The following is a 24,400-nucleotide window of genomic DNA, read 5'->3' on the forward strand; positions in this document are numbered from 1 at the left end:
TCCTTGTAATATTTGACTAAGCACATTTAATCTTCAATTAATAAAAATGAGCACTTTTAATACCTTTACTTGTGAATATTCACAAATTTACCACAATTATTAGTCCAATACCTATTTATTATGTTAAGATTGTACCGTTATCCCCATATTTAACGGTAATATAGTTCTACAAGTAGCTCAAATACAGCATATTACTTCCTACCTAAGAGTAGGAATCTACATGGACTATTTTTAAACACCAAACTAAACCAATATTTTTAAATTTATACACCAAACCAAACCAATAAAATTCAAATTTTTCAACCTCGGATTTTCTCGCGTTATTCGGTTTTCTCAGGTTTTTCGAATTTTTTTGGAGAATAATCTTGATAAAAAACATATAACTTTTACTTCAAAAAAACATATAACTTTTACTTCAAATATTTCTTTAGCCCTAGTAAGATACAACTATATAATTAATGTGTTTCATAAGAAAATAACACAAAAATGTGAGAAGAGTGATGACCTTGTATTTAAATATTTAACAAAAGATAATAAAATCGGTTAAAATAAATATTGCTAATTAATAAGCCATAAAGAAAATAACCATAATCTAAAACTACTAGGTCATGCTAAAATAAGTACGGCATAAGTATTAATTACATGACAAGAAAAAAAAAACTTAAGTTATGTATTTTTACCCTCTACACCAATTATGTAAAACTAAAGAATAGATATTCAATATTATTGTCATTCCTAGTGGTAAATTGAATTTCTTTGGTTAGTATTAGTGTTGAGTTGGTTTTGCTTTGGACTTTATATGAGTTACTAACATCCATAGGATATAAAACTTATTGACATTCAAAATTCTAAGTTCAAGCTTGAATAATATGATAATATATAAAAAAAACTACGAAAAATTTACGAAATATTTATAAATTACACTACAAATAAATATTTTTATGTATAAAATATTTTAAAAATTGAATACATGTAATGTCGGGTTGGTTTGGTTGACTTTTTTTTAGCTAAAACCAAACCAAACCCTTAATGTTCGGGGTTTTTTTTTCAACACCAAACCAAGTCAAATCAAATCACTAGTCAATTTTTTTCTCGATTTGACTCGATTTTACATATTCAATGTAGTTACACAAAGTGGAGTCTCAAAACCAGACATCACCCCTACCTTTGTGGGGTAGAGATTAATAGACATACTTCGATTAATTAACGGTTAAATGTGCTTCGTGGATATCAGATGACCAAATCAGAATATATCTATAATTTAGGGACCAAAAATGTTATTAAAAAAAAAAAAACAAAACAAAACAAACTGAGTCCAGAAAAAAAAAATATCCGAACTGACTGATTTCATTTTCAATCACTCTGTTCCGTACACACACAGTCACATAGTGAGATCTTCTCAATTCACTTGGCGATCTTTCTACTGTGGATGATTCTAGAACCTTCGATTTTTTACCTCACTGAATGTGTGATTACATATATATCTAAAAATGTCGTGCCATTATCGTCTACATTCAGTATTTCTGTTGATTATCGTGTTCTCCTTGTTACAAAACGTCGTCGTTCACTGTAAAACTCTCAAACGTGACGGTAATTTTGCCTTTCTCTCCCTCATTTACTCTTTACTTGTTACGTTTTTACTGTAATTATGATTCGATCTAATTATATTTTATTCAGCTTATACGTGTTAGTTTATCAAGTTTTCATATTTACTTTGTTCATTAGTTTTGAGCTTTAGCATTTAGATGATTTAGTAAAAAAAAAAAAAAAAAATTAGCAATCGTGGTTCAATAAAATAGTACTGATTTGTCCCGGAAAAAAAAGTTAGCTAAGTTAGTAATGCAGAAGCATGGTCCAATAAACTAGTGTTATTTTTCTAGTAGTAATATGTGCATATTTATAATTGTACTTTCCTATTTTATGATGGCATTTCAAATTGTCAAAAATTATAGGCATAATACATAAACCAACTTATATGATTGTGTTTGAGTGCACATGAAGTTTAAGAAAGTAATAAAAACTTGAACACGTAAACACAAATATTGACATGGCACCTCCAAAATGTATGTGCCAAAGTTAATTTTTGTGTGTTTAAACTTTATACAAGTTGAGGTCATTAAGGGTGGAGGGCAAAATGGGAATTTTAGAGTTAAATGTATTATGCCAAAATTATATGAAAGTATCGGACTGGATATGGTGTTTAAGATGTTAATTAACGGCTTTTATTTGATATTACCAATAGTAGGAAAAATTATTAGGAGTGGTTGAAAAGTTATTTTGATGAAGAAAAGAATCCATTAACGCTTATATCTGACTAGTTTAATGAATTTCCTTGGTTAAGTAGTTTTGAGCTTTGGCATTTAGATGATTTAGTAAAAACAAATTAGTTATCATGGTCCAATAAAATAGTATTGTTTTAGAACACAATTTTCTTTTTAGAATGATAAATTTCTCTATTTAGTAACTGTTTCACTTTAAACTACCTATTTTACCCTTAATGACATGATTTATAGATTGTTTTACACCACAAGTTTCTATTTTGCTATTAAACTATTGTGTCCATAATTATATATTGTACTTCCTCTTTCCCATTTTATGATGGCATTTCAATTTTTCAAAATTTATATGAAAGTGTTTGACTTGACACGGTGTTTAAGATGTTAATTAATGACTTTAATCTGATACTACTAATAGTAGGAAAAATTTGAAGGAATGGTTGAAAAGTAATTTCGATGGAGAATTCATTCCATCAAAGCTTATAATTTAAATAATTTAATGAATTTGAAAGCTTAAAAAGTTAAAATCTCGGGAATATCGTATAAATTTGGATAGAGAGAGAGTGTATTAGTTAGCACTTCTGACGAAAACTTCGTTATATGTATTATATTTTTTTCTTCCACAAGGAAGTGAAATTAATTAATGTTTTTGTTCAAGTGTGAAAAATTTAACAGTTTGATTAATGTCTTTCATTGCATTCATGAAAAAAAGTAGTTATTGTAAATCTAATAGTATGCATTTTTATGACTGTAGTGAAAGCATTGAATGAAATTAAGGCATCTCTTGGATGGAGAGTGGTATATGCGTGGGTTGGTGATGATCCTTGTGGAGAAGGCAGTTTGCCCCCATGGTCCGGTGTTACATGTACCACACAGGGTGATTATAGAGTAGTTACTGAACTGTAGGTGTTGCCTTAATATTCTTAACTTTGGCTTTTGGATGTACTATTTGCTACCTGTACTATAATATATATTTCTATCTGAATATCACCTTTTTCACACTTCTTATAAACTTGCAGGGCAGTTTATGCTGTTTCCATTGTTGGCCCATTTCCTACTGCCGTGACTAACTTATTGGATCTTACTCGGCTGTAAGATGCTTCTCGGTTCTTTAGCAGAATCTAATTCCTGATGACCTTTAGCTATCTTTTTTCTTAACCTAGCTCTTTTACATGATTGAAACGGAAAAACTTCTTGTAAAACTACAAGCTGGATGTGATCTTTTACATCCTCCGGTCGTTTGTACTTGTTAGTTTAACAAAAAGAATTACCAAGCTTGGCATTAATCATAGAGTGCCTTTGTATTTTTCATTTAAGGGACTATGTATATGCATTCTTCTATAACTTTTAATCTTCATTCAGTTTCTTAATGTGTTTTATCCTTTTTAATTGGCAGAGATCTGCATAACAACAAGCTGACTGGTCCACTTCCTCCTCAAATTGGGCGTTTGAGGCGTCTTAAAACATTGTACCTTCTTCTCCTTATATATTCATATTAAAGCCTCTTTAATTTCTAGCTTTTTTGCATTCATAATTGTGTCTAGACTTTATGCTCTGGCCTTGATAACCAGAGTAGTTAACATCTGGATCAACATCTTATAAATTAGTGTTTTCTTGCTGTTGTCGTTCTACCACCTTTAGGGGTTGATCATTCGAAATATAGGAAGAAAAGGAAACTAATAAATAACAAATCCAGTACCATTTTAAGGCCCATTTGATTTGGATTTATCAAAATTTATTGCAAGTTATATACATAAAAATTATTAGGAATTAATTAAAATGATCAATTATTTTGGAGTAATAATTTGTTATTAGCATTAAAACTTGTATTCGTGATCTGATTTAATCAGACAACGAAAAAATTCTAAACCCAATGAGTCCTAATTCAAAATATTTTATCTTATCCTTGTTTTCATTCCCTTTTTTTTTTTTTCCTTTTCAACCTGTTGACCACTTAAGCTTTCTATTAGTTAATATTGTAAATACACATGCTACTCTATTTGAATTTTCACAATATTTTTTCGGATAGCTGAGAAATCTCAGAGGGTTAGTGACACACGGTTCGAGACTCAGTGGATAATGTGCTTGCCCCTCTACCCTTTTCCACTTAAATACCAGGTTTTTGTCTGTAGCAGGATTCGGACCCGTGATGTGCGCCTAACCTATGCATCATGTGTTGTACTATTAGAGACCAAAGCCCTGGGGTTGTTTGAATTTTCAGTATTACCATGCCTTTTTTTTTTTTTTTTTTTTTGAAACATAGATTAGCATCCTACCCTCTTGTTAAAATGAGATGTAAAACATTAGGTAGGGCCTAGCTGTCTCGTATCTGGAAGTATCGTATTTGACAAATTTTGTGTATCGGAAACAAGTCTGGCTTTGGTAATTATTTTCATGCCCTGTGTTCTTTCTTTGCGGTGAATATTGTTGTTTTAGTGAAACTTTTTGGAGGCTTCTACTTTCCAAGTGTGTAATATTGATACACATGTTATGTTACCTTCTCAAAAAAAATATTGATACACATGTTGATAGTTCCTTTTCTTGGAAATTTTCTCCCAGAAATTTAAGGTGGAATAAGCTCCAAGATGTCATTCCTCCTGAAATTGGTGAATTAAAGCAGCTAACACATCTGTGAGTTCTTCAATACCTTTTCAGACTTTACTATCTATATCCTTATCAGTTTAGTGTCATAACTAATAATTGACTCCATGGATCTTATTCAGCTACCTGAGTTTTAATAATTTTAAAGGCGAAATCCCCAAGGAGCTTGCTAATCTTCCAGAGCTGCGTTATCTCCATCTGCACGAAAATCATTTTACCGGACGAATTCCACCCGAGTTGGGAACCTTGCAGTACCTTCGGCACGTGTAAGAGACTCGCTTATATATTTGTTTATTTTATTTTAGCAATCGAACCGGTCTCCTACATGGATTACTCTGTGATCTAATGCAATTCCAGGGATGTTGGTAACAATCGTTTGGTTGGGACTATTCGGGAACTCATACGTGTGGAAGGATGCTTTCCTGCTCTTCGCAACCTGTAAGTTGATTATTCTTGTCCAAGCCTCAAATTGCCTGAAAGTATCTTTCTGCTAACTTGATGGAGGATGTGCTGATATAGGGACTTCTCGTCTTGCCTCTTTAACTTGCAGTTACTTAAACAGTAATTATCTTACTGGAGGCATTCCAGCGCAGCTTGCAAATTTGACGAATTTGGAGATCTTGTAAGCTTTATGTTTTGGTCTTCATGTAAAGTGCTTATTTCTTGATAATAGATGCCAACTCTTTCCTGCAGTTATGCTTGTGCTTTCAACTTTGTATCAAATTTGATATCTTCGGTTACTACAGATACTTATCCTACAACAAGATGGCTGGAATTATACCAGCTAGCATTGCTCATATTCCCAAGTTAACTTACTTGTAAGTTTTCATCTCTATAGTTTATCTACGACTTTACTATTGGATGTGAGGTTACAGCCGTTTCTTTCATGTATGGCATCAAGGATCTTTCTTTAATTCTTTTTTAAGGAGATAACTCTAGGACTTTTCAGCTTAAGAATTGCTTTGGCATACTGGTTATAGATGTACTTGGGGCTGGCTGGCCGACCATATGGGACCTTAATCTTGACCATTTATTGATGCGTAACAACTGGCAGAAAACAATTAGTATAAGAAAGTTCACATCCTAACATTAGCTTGCCTGCGCAACCCTTACAAGAGCTATACATGATGAATGAACTCTTTCCAACATTTAAGCTTGCCGACAAGTTATAAATAGCCTTCTGCTTTTGGACTTCCACAAGGGCGATACACTGTGATATGTATGGTCCTAGATAAGAGCCTGTTATTGCAACTAACAACTACAATTCATAGGTTAAATGTCAGATTAGGTTTTTCTCTTTTGCCCCAGTCTACTCTCTCACCCCCAACCACCCAAAAAGAAAAGGATGGAAAAGGGTGTACTTTGAGTAGTGAAAACTGTTGCGTCTCTATGAAGCTAAACCCAAGTTTATTTGGGCAGTAAGCTCTTTATACATAGCAATATTTTAACAGATACTGGTAGGCCTGCCACGAAATGAGCTCATGTGGACTGGTTAGTCTATCAACATATACTCTTTCAGCGTTCAAAATCTTGACACCATATAGGTTTCAGTGCTTGAATCAACCAAATTACAGTTACTTAATTCTGCTCCTTGTCCATTTTAAGTGCTTACAGATCATTTTTTACTCTTCATGACTTTTTAATAGATCTTGTACTTGAAAACATCTTTGAGCATGCATGTGATTTTGATTCTTGAATCGTGATGTCTGAAGCTGTATCTGTTTTCAGGTATCTTGATCACAATCAGTTTTCTGGGAGGATCCCTGATGCCTTCTACAAACACCCCTTCTTGAAAGAAATGTAAGTGATAACTCTAAGCAACTAAAACTTTTTGGGCACCATGCAGATACTAATGTTAAATCATGTTACAGGTACATTGAAGGAAATGCATTCCGGCCTGGTGTAAATCCAATCGGCGTGCATAAAGTTATAGAACTTTCAGATTCAGACTTCCTGTTTTAAATCACTTACACCAATTAGATCAGCCATGAGTAATCACACGTTAATTGAAAGAAGCAAAGCAATTCTTTTAGTAACTATTCTTTAGTTGTCAGTTGAGTGAAGGTTATATTCTTTCGTGCAAATAAGCAGTAGTCCAAAGCTATCTGGTGCTCTTGATTTCTTTTCTGCGAGAGAATTAGGCGTTTTCGAGCTGAAGATAGGGTATATTCCACGGTTGGTCCTGGTTTCGGAATTAGAACAATCTCTGCTTCATGTTAAATTGCAAAATTACTGCAATAAAAGCACTAGTTATTGATTATAACTTCTAAGTCACTCTAAACCTTGCAACTTTGTACGTTTTGCTGGTTGAAAGTGATGATTGGAAATGTCTTAACTGAACCATCTTTCTATTTATTTTCTTGAAACTCTGTATTGCTGGGTTGGTTGTCTTACCGTCATAGGATACTATTGATCTGACAATTTTATACTTAACTCCTTTGTTCATCCTGCCCCAAACTAACCGAGGGAAAGGTCATTATTTTTTGAGTTTGAATTTGCTTAATGAGCTCATATTTTGTTCATAACTCATTCAAGTTTAGTGTGAGATGATTATTTGTCTTTTTGTGGGTGCTTTTCCCATGCTCGACAGATCATAGGATGCATTAGTCATGTGACAGACTGACAGTCAGCAAAGTTCCGTTAAGGTAATAGACAGAGATGGGGCAAACGAAACTTATACTACTACTTCTTCCGTCTCAATTTGTGTGATATAATTTAATTAGATACGTAATTTTTTTTTTTTTTAAAAAAAGACTTTTGAAACTTATGTAAAATAAGCCATAGGTATTTGTGTGGCTGTAAATTATTTCATTAAGTGTAAAAATGAAAGTTTTAAGTTAAGTTATTTCTAAATATAGAAATGTATCATTTTTTTTGACAGACTAAAAAAAAGTGTATTACATAAATTGGGACAGAGGGAGTAACATTTTTTAACCCGTTGTTCTTTCAACCATGAACAAGAAATGTTTTAATGATGATATTAAAGATGTATATTGTAGGTTCAAAAACTTTCCAGCCATAATTAGTTAGTGATTGGAAGGGAAGAGAAGGCACGTTTAAATTAAACCATAATTGTTGGAGGTGCATGTCTAAAAGAGTTCTGTCTTTTTTCTATAGATGTCATATGACTTAAAAGATACCTAAGGTATTATGAGTATACTTCCAAACATTATTACACACCAAATCAGATTAGCCTATAAGTTACTTCTCTTCTTGGCAAAAGAATTTACAAACGTGTTCTAGTGGAAATACAGTTATTGCTACTTGCTAGAACTTGAATTTCGATTTTGGTTAATAAAATCCTTGAGGAATTCTAACAGATAATATAACAATATAGTAAATATAGCAAGCGTCTATCATTCAAATAAGTAAGAAATGGACAAAAGTTTGAAACAGACAGGAGCAGAATCGCATTCCATATTTCTTAAATTCAAGTTATAAAAAATAGACATGCTTTTGAATTTTAGAGTATCAAAATAAAATTTTATTTAGTTCTAGATATTCTGAACGTGTATTTTTTTAATTGACATCGTCGATAGGCTATTCTTTTATCGAACTTTAAATTAGGCAAGGCTTTTTAGTTTACATTGGCGTCGATCTCTCAATTATTATCAAAAAGTTGTGTTTGTCTTAAATACTGCTTAATCCTAAAATTAGCCTTTTTTATTCGAATAACATAAAGCAGGATATTCGGATAAGTTAAATTCCCTGAAGATATGATATAGTTAAAGTAGGCATGTCAAACTATTCAACGATTGGTTTGAGCTTTGTAATTTCACAGTATACATGTTTTTTATACCATCAAATTACAATGACCTACATTATCAACACGTAATTTTCTATAATAATAATAATAAGTCTAATTTGGTGATCTAAAAATGACATGAAATCACCGGTCATAGATGGTGGAAAAACATTGACAGGGTAACAAAATCTTTATTTTCCGAGTTTATATATGTTATTATTTAAAATTATTTATAGAGAAAAATACTAATATTGTAAGAATTTTTTACACCGTTAGTGTATCTAAGTTGAGCTTCTAAGTTATATATACTCATATAATTTTTTTAGTGCAATTTAATTAGTCAATACAACAAATTATTACTTTAATATTTGGATTACAATACTATAAGACAACATAACCTGATAAAGTAACAATTCTTATGTTGTCGGTATATTACATAAACTCATAAAATCCTACTTGTAATCATGGACGAAATTTGTCTTTGTGTTGACTGTTGAGTCCTCTCAAACTTTGAACTCTTAATATTTACAATATAAAGGAATAATTACTGGATAAGTTTTCTAAATAGAATCATAGTTGTAGTAGTTCACATTTTGTAACAGTGGCCAACAAGGATTTAAAGTCCTTAAGCCACAATATTTTTTTCTCTATATAAACGTCTCAACCTGCATAATTTCTTATCACATTCTTCTTTCTCTTCCACTTCTCATTGATCATTAAAATCATTAATTAAATGATGGTTTCAAGAACTAGGTTGTTTTGTTTATTGGTTTTTTTAGTGTCATCATGTTTTTTTCGTTTGTCTAATTCAGATGAATTGAAATTGATGGTGAAAGGAGTTACATCTATTGCTCAAACAGATGATAATTTCATATGTGCAACTTTAGATTGGTGGCCAGAAAATAAGTGTGATTATAATCAATGTCCATGGGGAAAAGCTGGTCTCCTTAATCTGGTAATTATTCTATTTTTATTATCTGTCCAAGTTTTGTATTTTGTATATAATTATTTCTTGAAGAGAAGAGAATGATTGTTGAAAAATAATAATCATGCAGGACTTGAAAAACAGGATTCTTGCAAACGCCGTTAAAGGTTGGTACTGTAGTTTATTGCTTTAATTTCTATTGTTTTTATATGTAATGTAAATCCTCCTTTTTAATATGTACACACTATACATGGACCAACATTACTTGAAAATAATATCATTTAAACAAAAATAGAGCCTCTAAAACACCACGGTCCTTGAATCAACTCATTTATTGTGACAATATCACTACTTGCCTAAAATTAAGGGTGGATGCAGCATACTAATAGCGGCTTCATTAGATGTAATAAATATTAGATCTGAACTCATAAATTTAGAAGTACAATAAATTGATTGAATCTGTCAAGGTTTAATTCTAAATATGTTTCTACTAAAATCTTGTTAATTTAAAATGTAAGAACGGAATAGAAAAGAGAGAATAGAATGGAAACGAGAAACATCTAGAAAATATAATGAAAACAAAAGAATTTGTTGTTTTTTAATAGAATTTAATTTTGGAAAGTTGTCTTTTACTTTAGATGTTGTCATAGTTTTCTTGCCCAATTTTGTTTTTATTCTAAACGTTTGTGTCATTAGAAATACGTTATATTTGCAGTTTTTTTTTTTTTTCCTTCAAATAATGTTTATAATTTTAATTAATTTGCAGCATTCAATCCTCTAAGAATCAGAATAGGAGGTTCACTGCAAGATCAAGTTTATTATAAAGTTGGAAAATTCCCAAAGAATTGCTCAAACTTTGAGAAAAAATCTGATGGCCTTTTTGGATTTGGTGATGGTTGTCTCCACATGAATAGATGGGATGAATTGCATGGTCTGTTCAACAAAACAGGGTAAGCTCATTAAATTCTTGAACTCCTATTAAAAAAAAAATTGAAAAATTATTCTAATTAATGCTAAGACTATGTTATAAGTGTGACTCCTAAGGTGAATTTATGCTAAGATTATGTTCCTTAGTGTGATTCCTAAAGTGAATCTACACTAAGATTATTTTTGTTGGTGCGACTCCTAAGTTAATATTTCAACTTCTTTGTGAATTTATGTGTAAGATTATATTTGTTAGTGTGACTCCTCAGTTAATATTTCAACTTCTTTGTGAATTTATGCGTAAGATTATATTTGTTAGTGTGACTCCTAAGTTAATATTTGAATTTTCGTGAATTTATGCGTAGGACTATATTTGTTAGTGTGACTTCTAAGTTAATATTTCAACTTATTTGTGAATTTATGCTAAGATTATATTTGTTAGTGTGACTCCTAAGTTAATATTTCCAACTTCTTTGTGAAATAAATGCAGGGCTGCAATAACATTTTCATTCAATGCCTTACTTGGAAGAATACAATCAGATGAAGATAATACTCTTTGGGAAGGCGATTGGAATCAGTACAATGCAAAATCATTGATGAAATACACTATCAAAAAGGGATACAAAATTGACTCATATGAATTAGGTAAAAATACAAAAAATATGAATTGTGCACTACAAAAATAAACATTAATTAGCGACAGACAATAACCGTTGTACATCAAACTACAAATTTTGTAGTACAGATTAGCGACGAAATTTATATTATGTTTATATATTTATAAAAGTACTAACATCAATCTTTTTAAGGTAATGAGCTTTGTGGAGGAGGAGTGGCTGCAAAAATAAAAGCTCAACAATATGGCAATGATGTCAAGAAACTAAAGAGACTTGTAACACATATGTACCCTGACCCTACAAATAGACCAAAAATCTTGGCCCCTGGTGGATTTTATGATGAACAATGGTTCAAAGAATTCCTTCAAACTACTGGACCGGGTGTCGTCGATGGATTGACACATCATATTTACAACCTTGGAGCAGGTATATAACAATTTTCTTGCATCCAGAGACGGATCCAAAGATTTAAACTCCGTGTAAAAAATGTTGTATTGGACTAAGAATCTTGGCAATTTGCAGGAAGGGATCCAACTCTGATTAACAAACTTCAGAATCCATTTTACCTCAGTCAAATAGCTCAAACATTCAAAAATGTTGAAAATTCTGCTAAGTTATTTTCACCATCATCTGGACCTTGGGTTGGTGAATCTGGTGGAGCTTACAATAGTGGTGGCAAAACTACTTCACATACTTTTGTCAACGGCTTCTGGTAACTCTTCATAGCAAGTCTGATAATACGTAAACAATATCTTTTCATCGTCGTTGGCTACAATGTCTTATATTAGTCTCTGTGTTCTAGGTATTTGGATCAGTTGGGAATGACTTCAACTTTCAACCATAAGGTATACTGCAGACAATCTTTAATTGGAGGAAACTATGGTCTTCTCAACACTACAACTTTCATCCCAAATCCAGATTATTACGGGTATTTAACGCGATTTTTATGATCTCAAATCGCCTTTTGTCATGCTAAAGTTTAGCTCTTTTACAAGTTTTTTTCTGATAATTTTTGCAGTGCTCTTTTATGGCATAAGCTCATGGGAAAGAATGTGCTTTCTGCTACTCATGAAGGCTCTCCTTACTTGCGCACTTATGCTCATTGCTCAAAAACAAGTGTAAGCTACACAACATCATAAAAAAATGTTTCATTTTGGCCCGTCGGTCAAAAATTAATTACGGCCTCTAGCAAAAATATACAAAACCTATACACTAATTATGTATATTATATATCTCTATACTTAATATACAAAACCTGCTATGATCTTTAAAGTTGTCTGAAAAATCTTTATTTATTATTATTTTTTTTTTTGGTCTCTCAGGGTATTACAGTTCTACTAATTAACATGGACAAGTCAACAACCTATGAAGTCTCTGTGGTGGATGACTTGAATTTGTACCCTGATAGTGTTGAATCTATACATGAAAGGGAAGAGTACCATTTAACTCCAAAAGATGGAAACATTCAAAGTGACGTGTTGTTGCTAAATGGCACTCCATTGAAGCTCACTTCCTCATTGGACATTCCTGAAATGAATCCTAAGCTCGTTGATCCAACGTTGCCCATCAGTGTGGCTCCTCGTTCTATCGTCTTTGCTACCTTGAGAGGGTTCCAGGCTCCTGCTTGTGCATAGAGAATTTACAAAGTTCAAATTATTAATTTAGTTTTAGATTAGGATAAAGATATTAGGTCCTTCTCATGATCAACATGTTTAGAGAAGTTTCAGATTGAACTTAAGAGTTTGTTTTATTGCTTTAGTAAATTGCTTTACACTGCTTTTTAGTTTTGTTTTCTTTATTTCTTCTATTGGTTTCTGATAATGGAATTTGAATCTATATAACCAGAAAAGACTCAAGATTCTCCTTTTCAACTATAGAGGAATCTGAATCTCTTCTAGAAAAAGTAAACCAATTAGCACAAGAAAAGAATGCTTGATAACTTTGTTTCAAGATCCAAAACCAAGCCTTACATGCAAAAATACCTTAACTTAGTCCTTCAAATTCCTTCAAAAGCAGCACAGCTTTTATACCTGACAAAGAAGCTTCCTTTTTTGTTGTGCTTCTTCAAAATAAAGTTTCACTTTTTTATCTGGTCTTTGATTGAAAGAGCTTCAAAATAAGGTTTCGTTACAAAGAAAGATGGATATGCTAAAGCAAATGAGGTAACATACACCGTCAACTTCAAATTCTAGCATAAGAAATAACTTTTTCGTCGCGTTGCAATTAATACAACTGTTCCAGGGTGACATTCTCCGGTATAGGGGAAGAAGAGAAAGGAGGCAGCAGCAGCAACACAAGAGATAAAACAATACCACCTCAGAAAACTCAATCCTTTAAAGGTAATAACTCAAATTCATAGTCTCAATCTTAGGACAAAACAACATTGTAATTGTGAAACATCTGAATAATGCTAAAAGTTTGGTTTTTGTTTTGGCAGACACAAAAAGAACACCTAGCTGGTTGTACAGACAATTTATAAGAACAATGAGTCGTGATTATGATTCAAGCGATGTCGACTATCCAGCTGCGGTGGCTGCAGCTGCATTTGCTGTAAAATCAGTCGAAGACAAGAGTGAATATTATGACCACAGAAGGATCAAAGGTAAACCACAGGATATTGCTAAGATACCTGAAAAGTTTTCAGGTAGGAAGAAATCTTGCAATGGTTTTACTTTGATTATACTTTTGTAACAAAACTTTCTTCTTAACATTGACTTGTATCAGATGAAGGTTCAAAACTTCCTGATAAAAGTTTGCCAGTAAGGTCAGCAACAATCAATCCAGAGCCAGTTAAATCTGTTCCATCTATTAAGAAGACACCAACTTTTGGAGATAACAAACCTGGAAGTGAAGTTGCTGAAAAGGCCAAAAGAGTTCCATCCGGTAAGAAGATACCAACTTTTGTAGATACCAAACCTGAAAGTGAAATTGCTGAAAAGGTCAAAAGAGCTCCATCCATGAAGAAAACACCCACATTATCAGACCAAAGCACTGATATTAGAGCTCCTAAAACCCCTGAGGTTCCTGTTTCCGATCCTGCTCTTAAGCCAACTAGACAATCTCCATCTCAACTTGGAAGTGGAAATTCTAAGGCAGATATTTGGGAGAAAGAAAAGATGGAGAAGATCAGAGAAAGGTACCTTGTTAAACTGATGCCTTACAATTTTCATCACACTAGAAAACCTTCACTCATACCCTTTTCTCCGAAAACGTTTTTGCATGAAAATTGTCTGATCTTCTCCAACCTGCCCAACATGACTCAACTCCCTCCTCTTTTATTTTTCTTTTAGAAAAAAGGGACTTATATTTTGGCGCGTCGGCTGAAATTAAATACAAAACACATACACTAACTGTGTATATTTTATATGTATAAATGTATACAATATATATAATATATGTATATTTAAGTATTAAATATACAAAACCTATACATTTGCTAGCTAGTTTGTAAAATTAGATCACCCAAAGGCATTGTACTGTAATTATGTGAAAACCGATCTAAATGGTCAAAGCGATATGCCTGCATACTGACAATTACATTTCATTGTCCTATTATATATGACCTACTTGTTACCCTTTTAATAAGAAAAAGAATTTTTCAGGTACAGGAAGCTCATAAATGAAATAGTGGAATGGGAGACTAAGAAGAAGAAAAAGGCAAGGCGTGAATTGGACAGAATTGAGGTTGATTCTATGTTCAACTTATTATAGTTGGTCTGCTTGAATTCATTTATTTTACCAACACCAATTACATACTGAATGAAATTACAGGCTGAATTACGATCAAATAAAAGTATGAAATTACAGGCTGAATTAGACAGACGTCGGGCAAAAGCCTTGAGACATTTCAACAATGAAGTCGGAAGGATTGAAAGCATTGCAGGAGGAGCCAGAGAACAAGCAGATCAACATCGAATAAACAAAGAGCTTAAGGTTATAGAGAAGGCAAATAAGATCAGATCAACTGGGAAAATGCCATCAACATGTTCATGCTTTTAAATAGTACCATTCATTAAGAAAACTGTAAAAATTGTGAAAATCCAACTTTTACCACATTTGTTGGAGAAACATGTAAATATGCTGAGTACAATACTTGCCGTATATAAGCTTTCACAAGATTATCACAAATCAGTATTGATGTCAAGTTGTAATCCATCAAAGGAGAACAAATCTATCTGAATACAATTATAACAATTATATACAATTATACAATCTATCTGATGTCAAGTTATAAGCTTTCATAAGATTATCACAAATCAGTCAGACCTCTCTATAACAACCATTCTCTATAACAACATTTCACTATAACAACCATATTTTCTGCGGAAACGATCTTTCATATTATGTTATATTATATGTTCTCTATAACAACATTTCGTTGTAGCAACCAAAACATATCGAGACAAACAATGCTGTTATAGAGAGGTTTGATTGTAGTAGAAAGAGCTGAATGTGAAAGGATCAAGCAGTGAACCCTGCTATATCATCAATCCAATTACGACAAAAGATATAAACTATGAAGGAAAATTAACATTAACTTCCATGAAAACCAACAAATATTTACAGAATCTCTTGTTAACTAGTGCAAACAGTACTTTGTATTACAGCCTCGGAACTCTAAGAAATAATTCTCAAACAAATTGAACGGAAACACTTCAAGCAGTAATTTCTCTCACCAGCCAATCCAGAGCAGGATAAGCGAAGTATAATACTAGCAAAGATGGAAGCCCAAAGAGAATTGTGATAACCAGGTATAGAATCAAGATGCCCACACTTGAAGGTATCACAAATATAACAACCAGAAGAAGTACAATAACCAACGGAAACTTGGATGTCAATCGGAAAAAGAAATCAAGGGACTTCTGAAGAGAAAACTGGGTCCTTTGCATTGTAGGGGTCCCACTTGTATTGCTAGGACCACCTGAAGAGCCTAGACGATGAGACCTCCTGCAGTTTGTGATAGAACTCTGGGTCCCAGTTGAAGTACAAGGGGCGGAGCCCACTAGTTGATCCTGGTATATGGTAGATGGAGACTTCATCCGGTCACCATTTCGGCTCTCCACCATCCATAGGAGGAAGAAGTTTTTGCTCGGAAACTTTAGATTTCCCTGGTAGAACAATCGAAGTGTCAACAAATTACACCATGGGCAGGAAACGAACAATGGAATCTGGACTTGTTGAGTGGATATCTTCACGGAAGCCGGTTTAAGTCCCAACAGACAATTCTTACAAAGAGAGTGGCCACACCATAATACATAGGGAACATTCTCAACAATGTTAAATGATTCCCAACATATTGGGCATTCTAGTCCTTCCTCTGTGCTGTCATTAGAGCAGATATCATCATCGTCTGAGTATTCGTGACAAGTATGACTGGGTGTAGCAGAATCCTTCTTCTGACCAAAGCTTGTGATGGCATTTGAAATGGATTTCCACATAGCACAGAGCAACTAGTGCAATAAGGATCTGATAGGAAGCACTTGTTCAACCGAAGAACCTCTTTTGGTTCTTTTGAACCTGAATATAGAGTTTAAAAAAAGCATTTATCAGCAATCTCTAAGCAAACTCGGAGAAAGAGAAGAGCTAATGTTTACACGCCTCATAAACTGCAATCACAAACCTCTATAATATGTTTCAACGAAAAAACGAATAGCTCCATTTCGTTGTCCTTCTGCCTATTCACTACGTATCAGCACCAGAAAAATGAAGTATATATACTCAACGTCACTAGAAAAACAAAATCTAGTTTAGCCCCTCCTGAGGCCAGAAGAAAAACTGAATTGGACCTATTTTCCCTCTAAGTAGTGAAAACTGTATCCAAAGCCAAACTAATTCCTCTGAACGAACCGTTTCAATGTGAACGGATGGACTGTTGATTGCCATATTGAACAGAAAAGGGATTTTTTACATGGCTGCCTCGTCTGGTGCTTTGATGCTGGTTGTAAATTATACGTGGATTTTTACATGGCTTAACAGAACTATCATGACTGCTAGGCATAGCTCATGCGCAAGTAGCACAGTAACTCATCTAAATCTATGTCAACTTACAACTCCCATGAGGGCTACGGAATTCCAATATCTGGATATAGTTGCAGTTAAGTTCTCCTCTATTTGGTTTTTGTGTATCCGTATCATTTCAATGCTCAATAATTTGTTTTACAAGACAACTTAAAGGTTCTCTAGATATAGTTCTCTAAATCTTGCAGTTGTCCTTATACTGACATATAAATCTCTAACCAATCGTATCATTTCAATGCTCAATAATTTGTTTTACAAGACAGCTTAGCGGTTCTCCAGATATCGTCCTCTAAATTTTGCAGTTGTCCTTATACTGACATATGAATCTCTAATCAAACTGGAAAAGCTCCTTGGAAAACCAAAAGCCTAATGTGTAGTTAGAATAATTCCTTACAAAATTATCCTTGGAGAACGGGATAATGCTCAAAAGGAGATATCTAGACACTACGAGACTCAGACATTGGGTACTCCTTCACCCACTCCAGCCCTCGAAATAAACACTGTTAGAGGGGGAAATAGTGACCTTGATCACTCTCATTCATTTATTACAACGACGATGACATCTTAACCCCAAGCTAGTTGGGGTTGATTATACCAATCCTCATTAACTGTGTAACTCCGTTTAGACCCGTATCAACTCAATATGCAAGAATTTAGATCTATTAGCACTAGAAGTTATCTAAAAACGTTGGACCTGACATAAAATCTCAACACGATTGAACTTTAATTCCAACTGATTCGTATAGCATATATGATTTTTTTTTTTCTCTTCCATTTTGCTCTATTTTGTGCTAAATCTGCATTTATTCCAAGAGGTTTTAGGTATTTCCAGACAAGTTCCTTCTATAAGATTTTAGGCTTACCTCATCCCCTTTAACACATTCTATCACCATAGTTCTGCACCCATAGACCGATGCATTGAGAGCTCGAGGTAGGACATGACTGATTATCTCAAGAGACCATCTTTCATTGTGCTACTTGCATATTCTGCCTAATGTGGTCATTCCTAATCTTGTCTAATTTTGTACGACTGCACATTAATCTTGCAAACGATGACAACTGTGGGATCTGAACCCATGCCCTTTCTGACCAGAAACTAAATCTGACACCTTAACCACTCTAGTTCATTTAACACTTTCAAATTCTTACTAATCCAATGACGAGAACTAATCCAAAACATTATGCAAGCTCATCAGCAAAGTTTCAAAATCCAAACTTTTCTATTAAAACTTTACTAATCCAATGACAAGAACTAATCCAAAACATTATGCAAGCTCATCAGCAAAGTTGAAACTTTCAAAATCCAAACTTTTCTTCAACTCTTTTATTTCAAACTAAAATTAAAAACATACACAAGATAAAAAAACCAAGAACCTCCAAAACCCAAAAAGGGTTAAACCAAGAATTTGAATTCCATAATACTTGGCAAATCAATAAGCATTGCATCAATCACAAAATACCCACAAAAATTCAAAACCCACAAATAGATTTATCTATCTCACATGTAACAACAATTTCTACACATAACAAATCCACCAAGTTCATAATAATCCAATCTTGAAATTTAATCACCATCAAAACAAGATTTTAAAAAAAATAAAAAAAATTGCAGAATAGAGATAAAAAAAAAAAAAATCAAGAAAACAGTGATGGACTTACTAGAATTAACAACAATTATAAGGAATCCACAAAGTTCATAAAAATCCAATCTTGAAACATAATCACCATCAAAACAAGATTAAAAAAACTATATAAAAATTTGCAGAATGGATATGGAAAAAAATCAAGAAAACAGTGATGGACTTACTAGAATTAACAACAATTTCTATTCATAAGAAATCCACAAAGTTTATAAAAATCCAATCTTGAAACTTAATCACCATCAAAACAAAATTTAAAAAATACATAAATTTGCAAAATGGAGATGAAAAAAATTCAAGAAAATAGTGATGGACTTACTAGAATTAATTGATGATTCTAATTAAATATACATAAAGAGAGAGACCAATAAAGAGAATTGGGAATTTTTTGGTTTAGGTCTCTCTCTCTCTTCTTTTTTTTTTCTCCGTATGTTTTTCGGAGAAAACTTTGTGGAAATTGTACATGGTACAGCCAAGTGGAAAAACGTTTGATTTTCCTTTTTATTTTCATTTTTTAAACCCTTTTTTTTATGTTTTATTTATTTATTTTAATTCTGTTGTATGTTATAGGATGATTTCTCTACTATATTTGTTATGTCTGGTTTGTATTTTATTCCTTTAAAACTTCTTTTGATATGTGTTATTTGAGTCGAGGTCTTTCGGAAGCATTTAATAAGATTTGTGTACATTCTACACACTCCACTTTGTGAGATTACATTAGATATTTTTTTTTTTTTTTTTGTGGTTATTTGTGTGGAATTAGGTGTACTATTTTTACTTGTCCTGCCAATATTGGGAATTTGGTAAGACTGGATTTTTGCTACTTTACTATTAATAATATCCACTTTGACGGCTAGCTTCATTAAATGTGAGCACATGAGAATAAATTTGCATACTTTGGAAAACAATTGATCTTTTTGTTTATTTGGTATTATACATTTTTCATTATCTTTTATTTGGAAAACCATCACAAATATTATCTAAGAAAAGTTATTCCCACCACAAAATATTGTACTAAGAAAAGAAAACCAACACACAAATCTTTTGTATTTTCTTAAAGCGTTAGTCGGAACAACACTGCACTAATTTTATACATGAATAACTTACCGTATGTAATTATACAATGCAATAATGGTAATGATCGAGTGTTTACCATAATGTAATTACAATATACTCCCTCCGTTTTATTTTATTTGGTCCTTATAGTAAAAATAGATATTTCTTTTTACTTGTCCATTTAACAAATTAAGAGAATTTTTTTTCTCATACTACCCATAATATTAAATAACTACATAAAGTACAACTAGTCAAATTTAAAGTTTTAAAGCATCGTTAATAAGATTAGTTTAGTAACATACATTCCTAATAAATGTTTTAAGTGCCGAGTTAATATGGGTCAAGTAAAATAAAATGGAGAGCGTACTTTTTAGTGCTATATTTGATTGCACTTCTCATATTTTGATATCCTCTGATAATGTCTAACCAATATATGTGTTTATAAGAAATAGTTAAAAAAAAATTGAAAAGTCATCAAGTAATTATATCACGAAATTATTATCGATTCTTTGTACTTCTCGAGAATTGGGGAGTGGTTCTCTATCTTAATTGCACTCAATTACATGCTGACCAATTAATTATTTAGCCATATAAACATATCAATTAATGTAATCACACTCAAATCCTATTTCGAAATAGCCTTCCAAACATGCCCTCAAGGAAACATAGGATTAAGACCCTGAGTTGGGAACATAAAAAATGCTCCTCCACTTGTTTAAAGGAGAGTGTAAATTTAAAGCGGAAAAGGGTCAAAATTACCCTGAACTTTGAAAAATAGTTTATTCATACCCTTTTTATTATACTTTAAAATTCAATTATACCATTGCGTTATACTATGGGATCAATTATACCCTTATATCTAACGGATGCCACGTGGCATCATCCAACTTCAAAATTATTTCCCCTCAAATTATTATTTATCCACTATAATAACCCAACCCGACCCGGATTCATTTTTTTCAGCCAAAAATATACGGACCCATTGGGTTTTGAATAGAAACCCATTGAGAAAAATCAAAATCCAAAAAGCTAACCAAATCATACCCAAAAAAAACCATTCAAGATGGCAGAAACAAAACAACAACAAGAACCTCAAATTCCTTAAACATTTTTTTTCTAGTTGACCTGCTTTATATGCATGTTGTTAAATTTTAGCTTTTGGTGTTCTATCAATGGTTGCGCTTTAAAAATTTACTTTGAAAACTACTTTCGTGACTTGGATTACTATTTTGATTTTGTTAACATTTTAACGGTAAAAATAGAAGGGATTTGGTGTTGGAAGGAAAGAAATTGACGGAGTGACGTTATTGGATTTGTGGTTAAGGTTTTGATTAAAGAATGGAATGTTTCTCTGCTCTTTGTCTTTGTTTTTGGTTATTTTGCCAAAAGGAATAAAACAACAAGGAGATATATTGATTGAATTATTAGAAATTTGAATTTTGGGAAATTAGGAAATTGTAATTTTATTTTGTTGAAATCATCCCATGTCTACGTTAACGTTATACCATCATATTCATCTTTTCGTATAAAATTCGTATTTTTTTCAGCAAAAAAAATAAATCCGGAGTCGGGTGGACCTTATTATCAAATGGATTTGAGCTAATAATTTAAGGGAAAATAATTTTGAATGGCCTCTGGATGATGCCACGATAACGTTAAACATAAGGGTATAATTAATCCCATAGTATATCCGCGGGATAATTGATCTTATAATATAGCTAAGAATATGATTTGAGATTTCTCAAACATAAAAATGTCCTGGTAATTTTGGATTTTAAATTTAAAGTGTTCTGAGCTCACGATACATCAAATTCTAATGGTCTGAATCAAAATCCTAGAAAGTCCTAAAAAATATAAAAATACTTCCAATCTTGACAACTAGTACCACCTTGTTCACTCTGTGTTAAATTAATGAGTTCTTTTGTATTTTGCACTCTTAGACCGCCACCATTTATTTTTATGAAGCCAAATTGAGTTGAAATAAATAGATACATAAAATATTGGCCTGGTGATGAACAAGTATCAGCTTATAAATTAGGTTTAAGGTTTGATTCTTTGTAGGACTAAACTAATTTCGTAAACACTCAAACATTGACGTGAATAAATTTTTAATCGGGAAAGAATGAAAACTTATGACATGTTTGGCAAACAAAGATAAAAATATATGCGTTCTAACACGAAAAATAAACCACTTGGTTCTAGACTCCTATCCTAGTAAGTTAGAATGAACAACATCACTGTCGACGTCAGGTTCATTAAAAATAAGTTATATTGTTGAATTAAATTAGTGGCTAGCTGTCTTATTGGAATGTCACATTGTGTCAACATAAGTTATAAAAATAATTCGATAGCCGTTGTTCTGGTCACTTCAATTAAATAAGCATTAGCCCTTCATTTCAACATACAGGTACTCATGAAAGGCATGCTTTTTAATTAAGATTTAAGTAATAAACATTGACATGGTAAACAAAAATCATATCGTTAGGTGAATTAAATTAATTGTAACAGATTATTGTTCTATTTTCAAGTTATTATATTAGACTTGTTATAAAAGATTTGTTTATTGTTGGAGTTTAAGTTTTGTGCACCGTCAGTGTATAAAATTATTTATACCATCAGGTAATTTTAAAGGTAATAGATCTTTACTTTTATATTTACAATTTATTTAAAAGGAAATTGAATCCTAATTGTAACTAACCAAATTAAAGTTCTTTCCTTTTCCAGCATTATTTACTAAAAATACGTTTTCATGGTTTTCACCATTTTCTTTTCAACTTTCATGGTTTTCATGTCAGTAAATTGATTCTTCAACACCAAATTATTTCATAATTGAATGCTATTTACTAAAGTATTATTTTCTGTCAGCATCATGGGAAATCTTCAACGCCCAAACATTAGAATTCTTAAAAGAAATAATTCATCAACGTCACGTTGAAAACTTTTCTGATTTTCATTAGGAAATTGCTGCAATTCCTTATGAATTGAAGTTGTAGTGGCAATAATATTACCATTAACAATATTCTAATTCTGGTGATACAGGATTAAAGTTAGTGGTAAAGTTAATTATTTAAAAATTAATTTACTCATATTCATGAAAAAATACCAATAAATCCTGGAAACTAAACCCAAACAAAAATACATATAGCCAAGAAAATTGGATTTCATTAAAAATATGAGAATAGAATTGGCAAAAGTTTGGTATGATTGTTATGGACTGAAGAAGAATAGCAAAAGATACATTAGGCAGTGACAAAGAACTTCGAGGAAAATCTCAGAGATAGAAGTTGTGGATTCATTCAAGGTACTTCCTATAGAAAGAGAAAATAGATTAAATTTTGAGGGTGGGGGGAGACTATTGGATTGAAAGGGATAGAGAGAAAAGCCATTGTTTGACATTCTTTTTTGCAAAATATTTAACAAAAATTTGGTAACCTGTTGTTGCTCATTGTTCTGTGTTAAAAAAAAAAGTTAATGAGCTTAAATAAACTTAACATGATAATGTAAAGAAAATTATACACACAGTTTACAGAACTTCAACTCGTTTGATTATTGTGTTCCATTTCTTTTAGTAATACAAATGGAAATACTGCTGACTTAAGTTACGAGATAAAGTGACAATATTCTTCCACAACTTGAACACTGATCCCATAATTCTCATTGGTCTTTAAAATTTTGACGAGGTATAATGTGGTAATTAACAAAGCTAGTATAATTAATGGGTGTAAAATACATGTTTAAGTCAATGCAATAGAAATCAAAACGAATGACATATTCAAGCAATTAGTGGTAACTACTTGCATGCATACAGTTTTAAAAATGGTTTGTTATATACATAGTTTTAAATGCCCATGTACTTTAGAAGCAAACTATTTGAAAGAAATATTTCAAACACTGTTCACTTTCATTGTCGCGTTATGTTTTTCTAGGAAAATTTGAATTATAACTAATATCATTATACATGGAATGTAACTTATATAATCGTTATATTGTTGAATTAAATTAGTTACTAGCTGTCTTATTGGATTCTTGTCACAAATTTCTTATATATTTAAAGAATTTCACATTATAAATATAAGGTTCGGATAAAAATTGTGGGTTCCCGCGAACCCACACGCAATGATGTGGATCTGCCCTTGTATATAATCAATGACTATTTAATCCCCCAGAAAACTTTATTTATTTGTGTTAGGTGTACTATTTTTTTCTTGTCTTGCCAATTTCGGGAATTTGGTAAGACTGGATTTTGGCTACTACTATTAATAGCTTGATTAAACATGAGCACATGAGAAGAACTTTCAATACATTGTGTGTTTGGTACCACGAACGTTATTTTTCTAGAAAAATAATTTTTATTAATGACTATTTTTTGGTCTTTTTAATATAATATTGGCTTTTAAAAATACTTTTTAGTAAAAGTCAATTTTTATAAAATTATCTTGACTTTTAACTTCATATTACTTGTTCCATCTAAATCGTAAACATTATTATGACTCTCTAACCACATTTTGTTTTTTTTATATTTTAAAAAACGGAAACAGAACAATCTAAAGACTAATCATCTCATACAGACAAACAAACAAAAAAGAATCAATTTAAAA

The 24,400-nt window shown here is 32.0% G+C and overlaps 4 protein-coding genes across 6 annotated transcripts; 3 read left to right on the forward strand and 1 right to left on the reverse strand.

Moving 5' to 3' along the window:
• Positions 1–1,341: 1,341 nt before the first annotated feature.
• On the forward strand, positions 1,342–7,232 carry LOC132067865 (probable leucine-rich repeat receptor-like protein kinase At1g35710). The gene is made up of 11 exons (XM_059461248.1): positions 1,342–1,590; positions 3,031–3,178; positions 3,296–3,367; positions 3,673–3,744; positions 4,836–4,907; positions 5,000–5,143; positions 5,235–5,315; positions 5,428–5,499; positions 5,624–5,695; positions 6,606–6,677; positions 6,749–7,232. Exons 1-11 carry the CDS (start codon positions 1,491–1,493, stop codon positions 6,837–6,839), a joined length of 996 nt encoding a protein of 331 aa, XP_059317231.1. The 5' UTR covers positions 1,342–1,490; the 3' UTR covers positions 6,840–7,232.
• A 1,957-nt stretch (positions 7,233–9,189) lies between these two features.
• Positions 9,190–12,863, forward strand: LOC132067866 (heparanase-like protein 2). Its single transcript, XM_059461249.1, has 9 exons — positions 9,190–9,577; positions 9,678–9,714; positions 10,314–10,497; positions 10,962–11,116; positions 11,281–11,514; positions 11,611–11,800; positions 11,891–12,016; positions 12,107–12,206; positions 12,411–12,863. Exons 1-9 carry the CDS (start codon positions 9,356–9,358, stop codon positions 12,720–12,722), a joined length of 1,560 nt encoding a protein of 519 aa, XP_059317232.1. The 5' UTR covers positions 9,190–9,355; the 3' UTR covers positions 12,723–12,863.
• Positions 12,864–13,010: 147 nt separating this feature from the next.
• Positions 13,011–15,232, forward strand: LOC132067867 (uncharacterized protein At3g61260-like). Its single transcript, XM_059461250.1, has 6 exons — positions 13,011–13,250; positions 13,330–13,427; positions 13,526–13,732; positions 13,813–14,224; positions 14,691–14,772; positions 14,896–15,232. Exons 1-6 carry the CDS (start codon positions 13,228–13,230, stop codon positions 15,085–15,087), a joined length of 1,014 nt encoding a protein of 337 aa, XP_059317233.1. The 5' UTR covers positions 13,011–13,227; the 3' UTR covers positions 15,088–15,232.
• A 366-nt stretch (positions 15,233–15,598) lies between these two features.
• On the reverse strand, positions 15,599–19,231 carry LOC132067868 (uncharacterized). 3 transcript variants are annotated; one of them, XM_059461251.1, is made up of 2 exons: positions 19,066–19,231; positions 15,599–16,605 (listed from the first exon to the last, which is right to left on the reverse strand). In XM_059461251.1, exon 2 carries the CDS (start codon positions 16,524–16,526, stop codon positions 15,744–15,746), a length of 783 nt encoding a protein of 260 aa, XP_059317234.1. In that variant the 5' UTR covers positions 16,527–16,605; positions 19,066–19,231; the 3' UTR covers positions 15,599–15,743. The 3 variants fall into 3 exon arrangements, with proteins under 3 accessions (XP_059317234.1, XP_059317236.1, XP_059317235.1); XM_059461253.1 differs by lacking the exon at positions 19,066–19,231 and adding an exon at positions 18,914–19,033; XM_059461252.1 differs by lacking the exon at positions 19,066–19,231 and adding an exon at positions 16,709–18,076.
• Positions 19,232–24,400: the final 5,169 nt, after the last annotated feature.

Source organism: Lycium ferocissimum, chromosome 8, assembly GCF_029784015.1.
Source record: "Lycium ferocissimum isolate CSIRO_LF1 chromosome 8, AGI_CSIRO_Lferr_CH_V1, whole genome shotgun sequence".
Taxonomy (NCBI): Eukaryota; Viridiplantae; Streptophyta; class Magnoliopsida; order Solanales; family Solanaceae; genus Lycium; species Lycium ferocissimum.

What these genes read in the sequence shown, in the direction of transcription:
- LOC132067868 (XM_059461251.1), bottom strand. Translation starts at nt 16,526, where the DNA reads ATGTGGAAATCCATTTCAAATGCCATCACAAGCTTTGGTCAGAAGAAG.
- LOC132067866 (XM_059461249.1), top strand. Translation starts at nt 9,356, where the DNA reads ATGATGGTTTCAAGAACTAGGTTGTTTTGTTTATTGGTTTTTTTAGTG. An exon ending in TATTTACAACCTTGGAGCAG is followed by an intron (nt 11,515 to 11,610) that starts GTATATAACAAT and finishes GGCAATTTGCAG; the next exon opens with GAAGGGATCCAACTCTGATT. An exon ending in CTCATTGCTCAAAAACAAGT is followed by an intron (nt 12,207 to 12,410) that starts GTAAGCTACACA and finishes TTGGTCTCTCAG; the next exon opens with GGTATTACAGTTCTACTAAT.
- LOC132067865 (XM_059461248.1), top strand. Translation starts at nt 1,491, where the DNA reads ATGTCGTGCCATTATCGTCTACATTCAGTATTTCTGTTGATTATCGTG. An exon ending in TTGAGGCGTCTTAAAACATT is followed by an intron (nt 3,745 to 4,835) that starts GTACCTTCTTCT and finishes ATTTTCTCCCAG; the next exon opens with AAATTTAAGGTGGAATAAGC. An exon ending in ATTCCCAAGTTAACTTACTT is followed by an intron (nt 5,696 to 6,605) that starts GTAAGTTTTCAT and finishes ATCTGTTTTCAG; the next exon opens with GTATCTTGATCACAATCAGT.
- LOC132067867 (XM_059461250.1), top strand. Translation starts at nt 13,228, where the DNA reads ATGGATATGCTAAAGCAAATGAG. An exon ending in GATACCTGAAAAGTTTTCAG is followed by an intron (nt 13,733 to 13,812) that starts GTAGGAAGAAAT and finishes GACTTGTATCAG; the next exon opens with ATGAAGGTTCAAAACTTCCT. An exon ending in ATGGAGAAGATCAGAGAAAG is followed by an intron (nt 14,225 to 14,690) that starts GTACCTTGTTAA and finishes AGAATTTTTCAG; the next exon opens with GTACAGGAAGCTCATAAATG.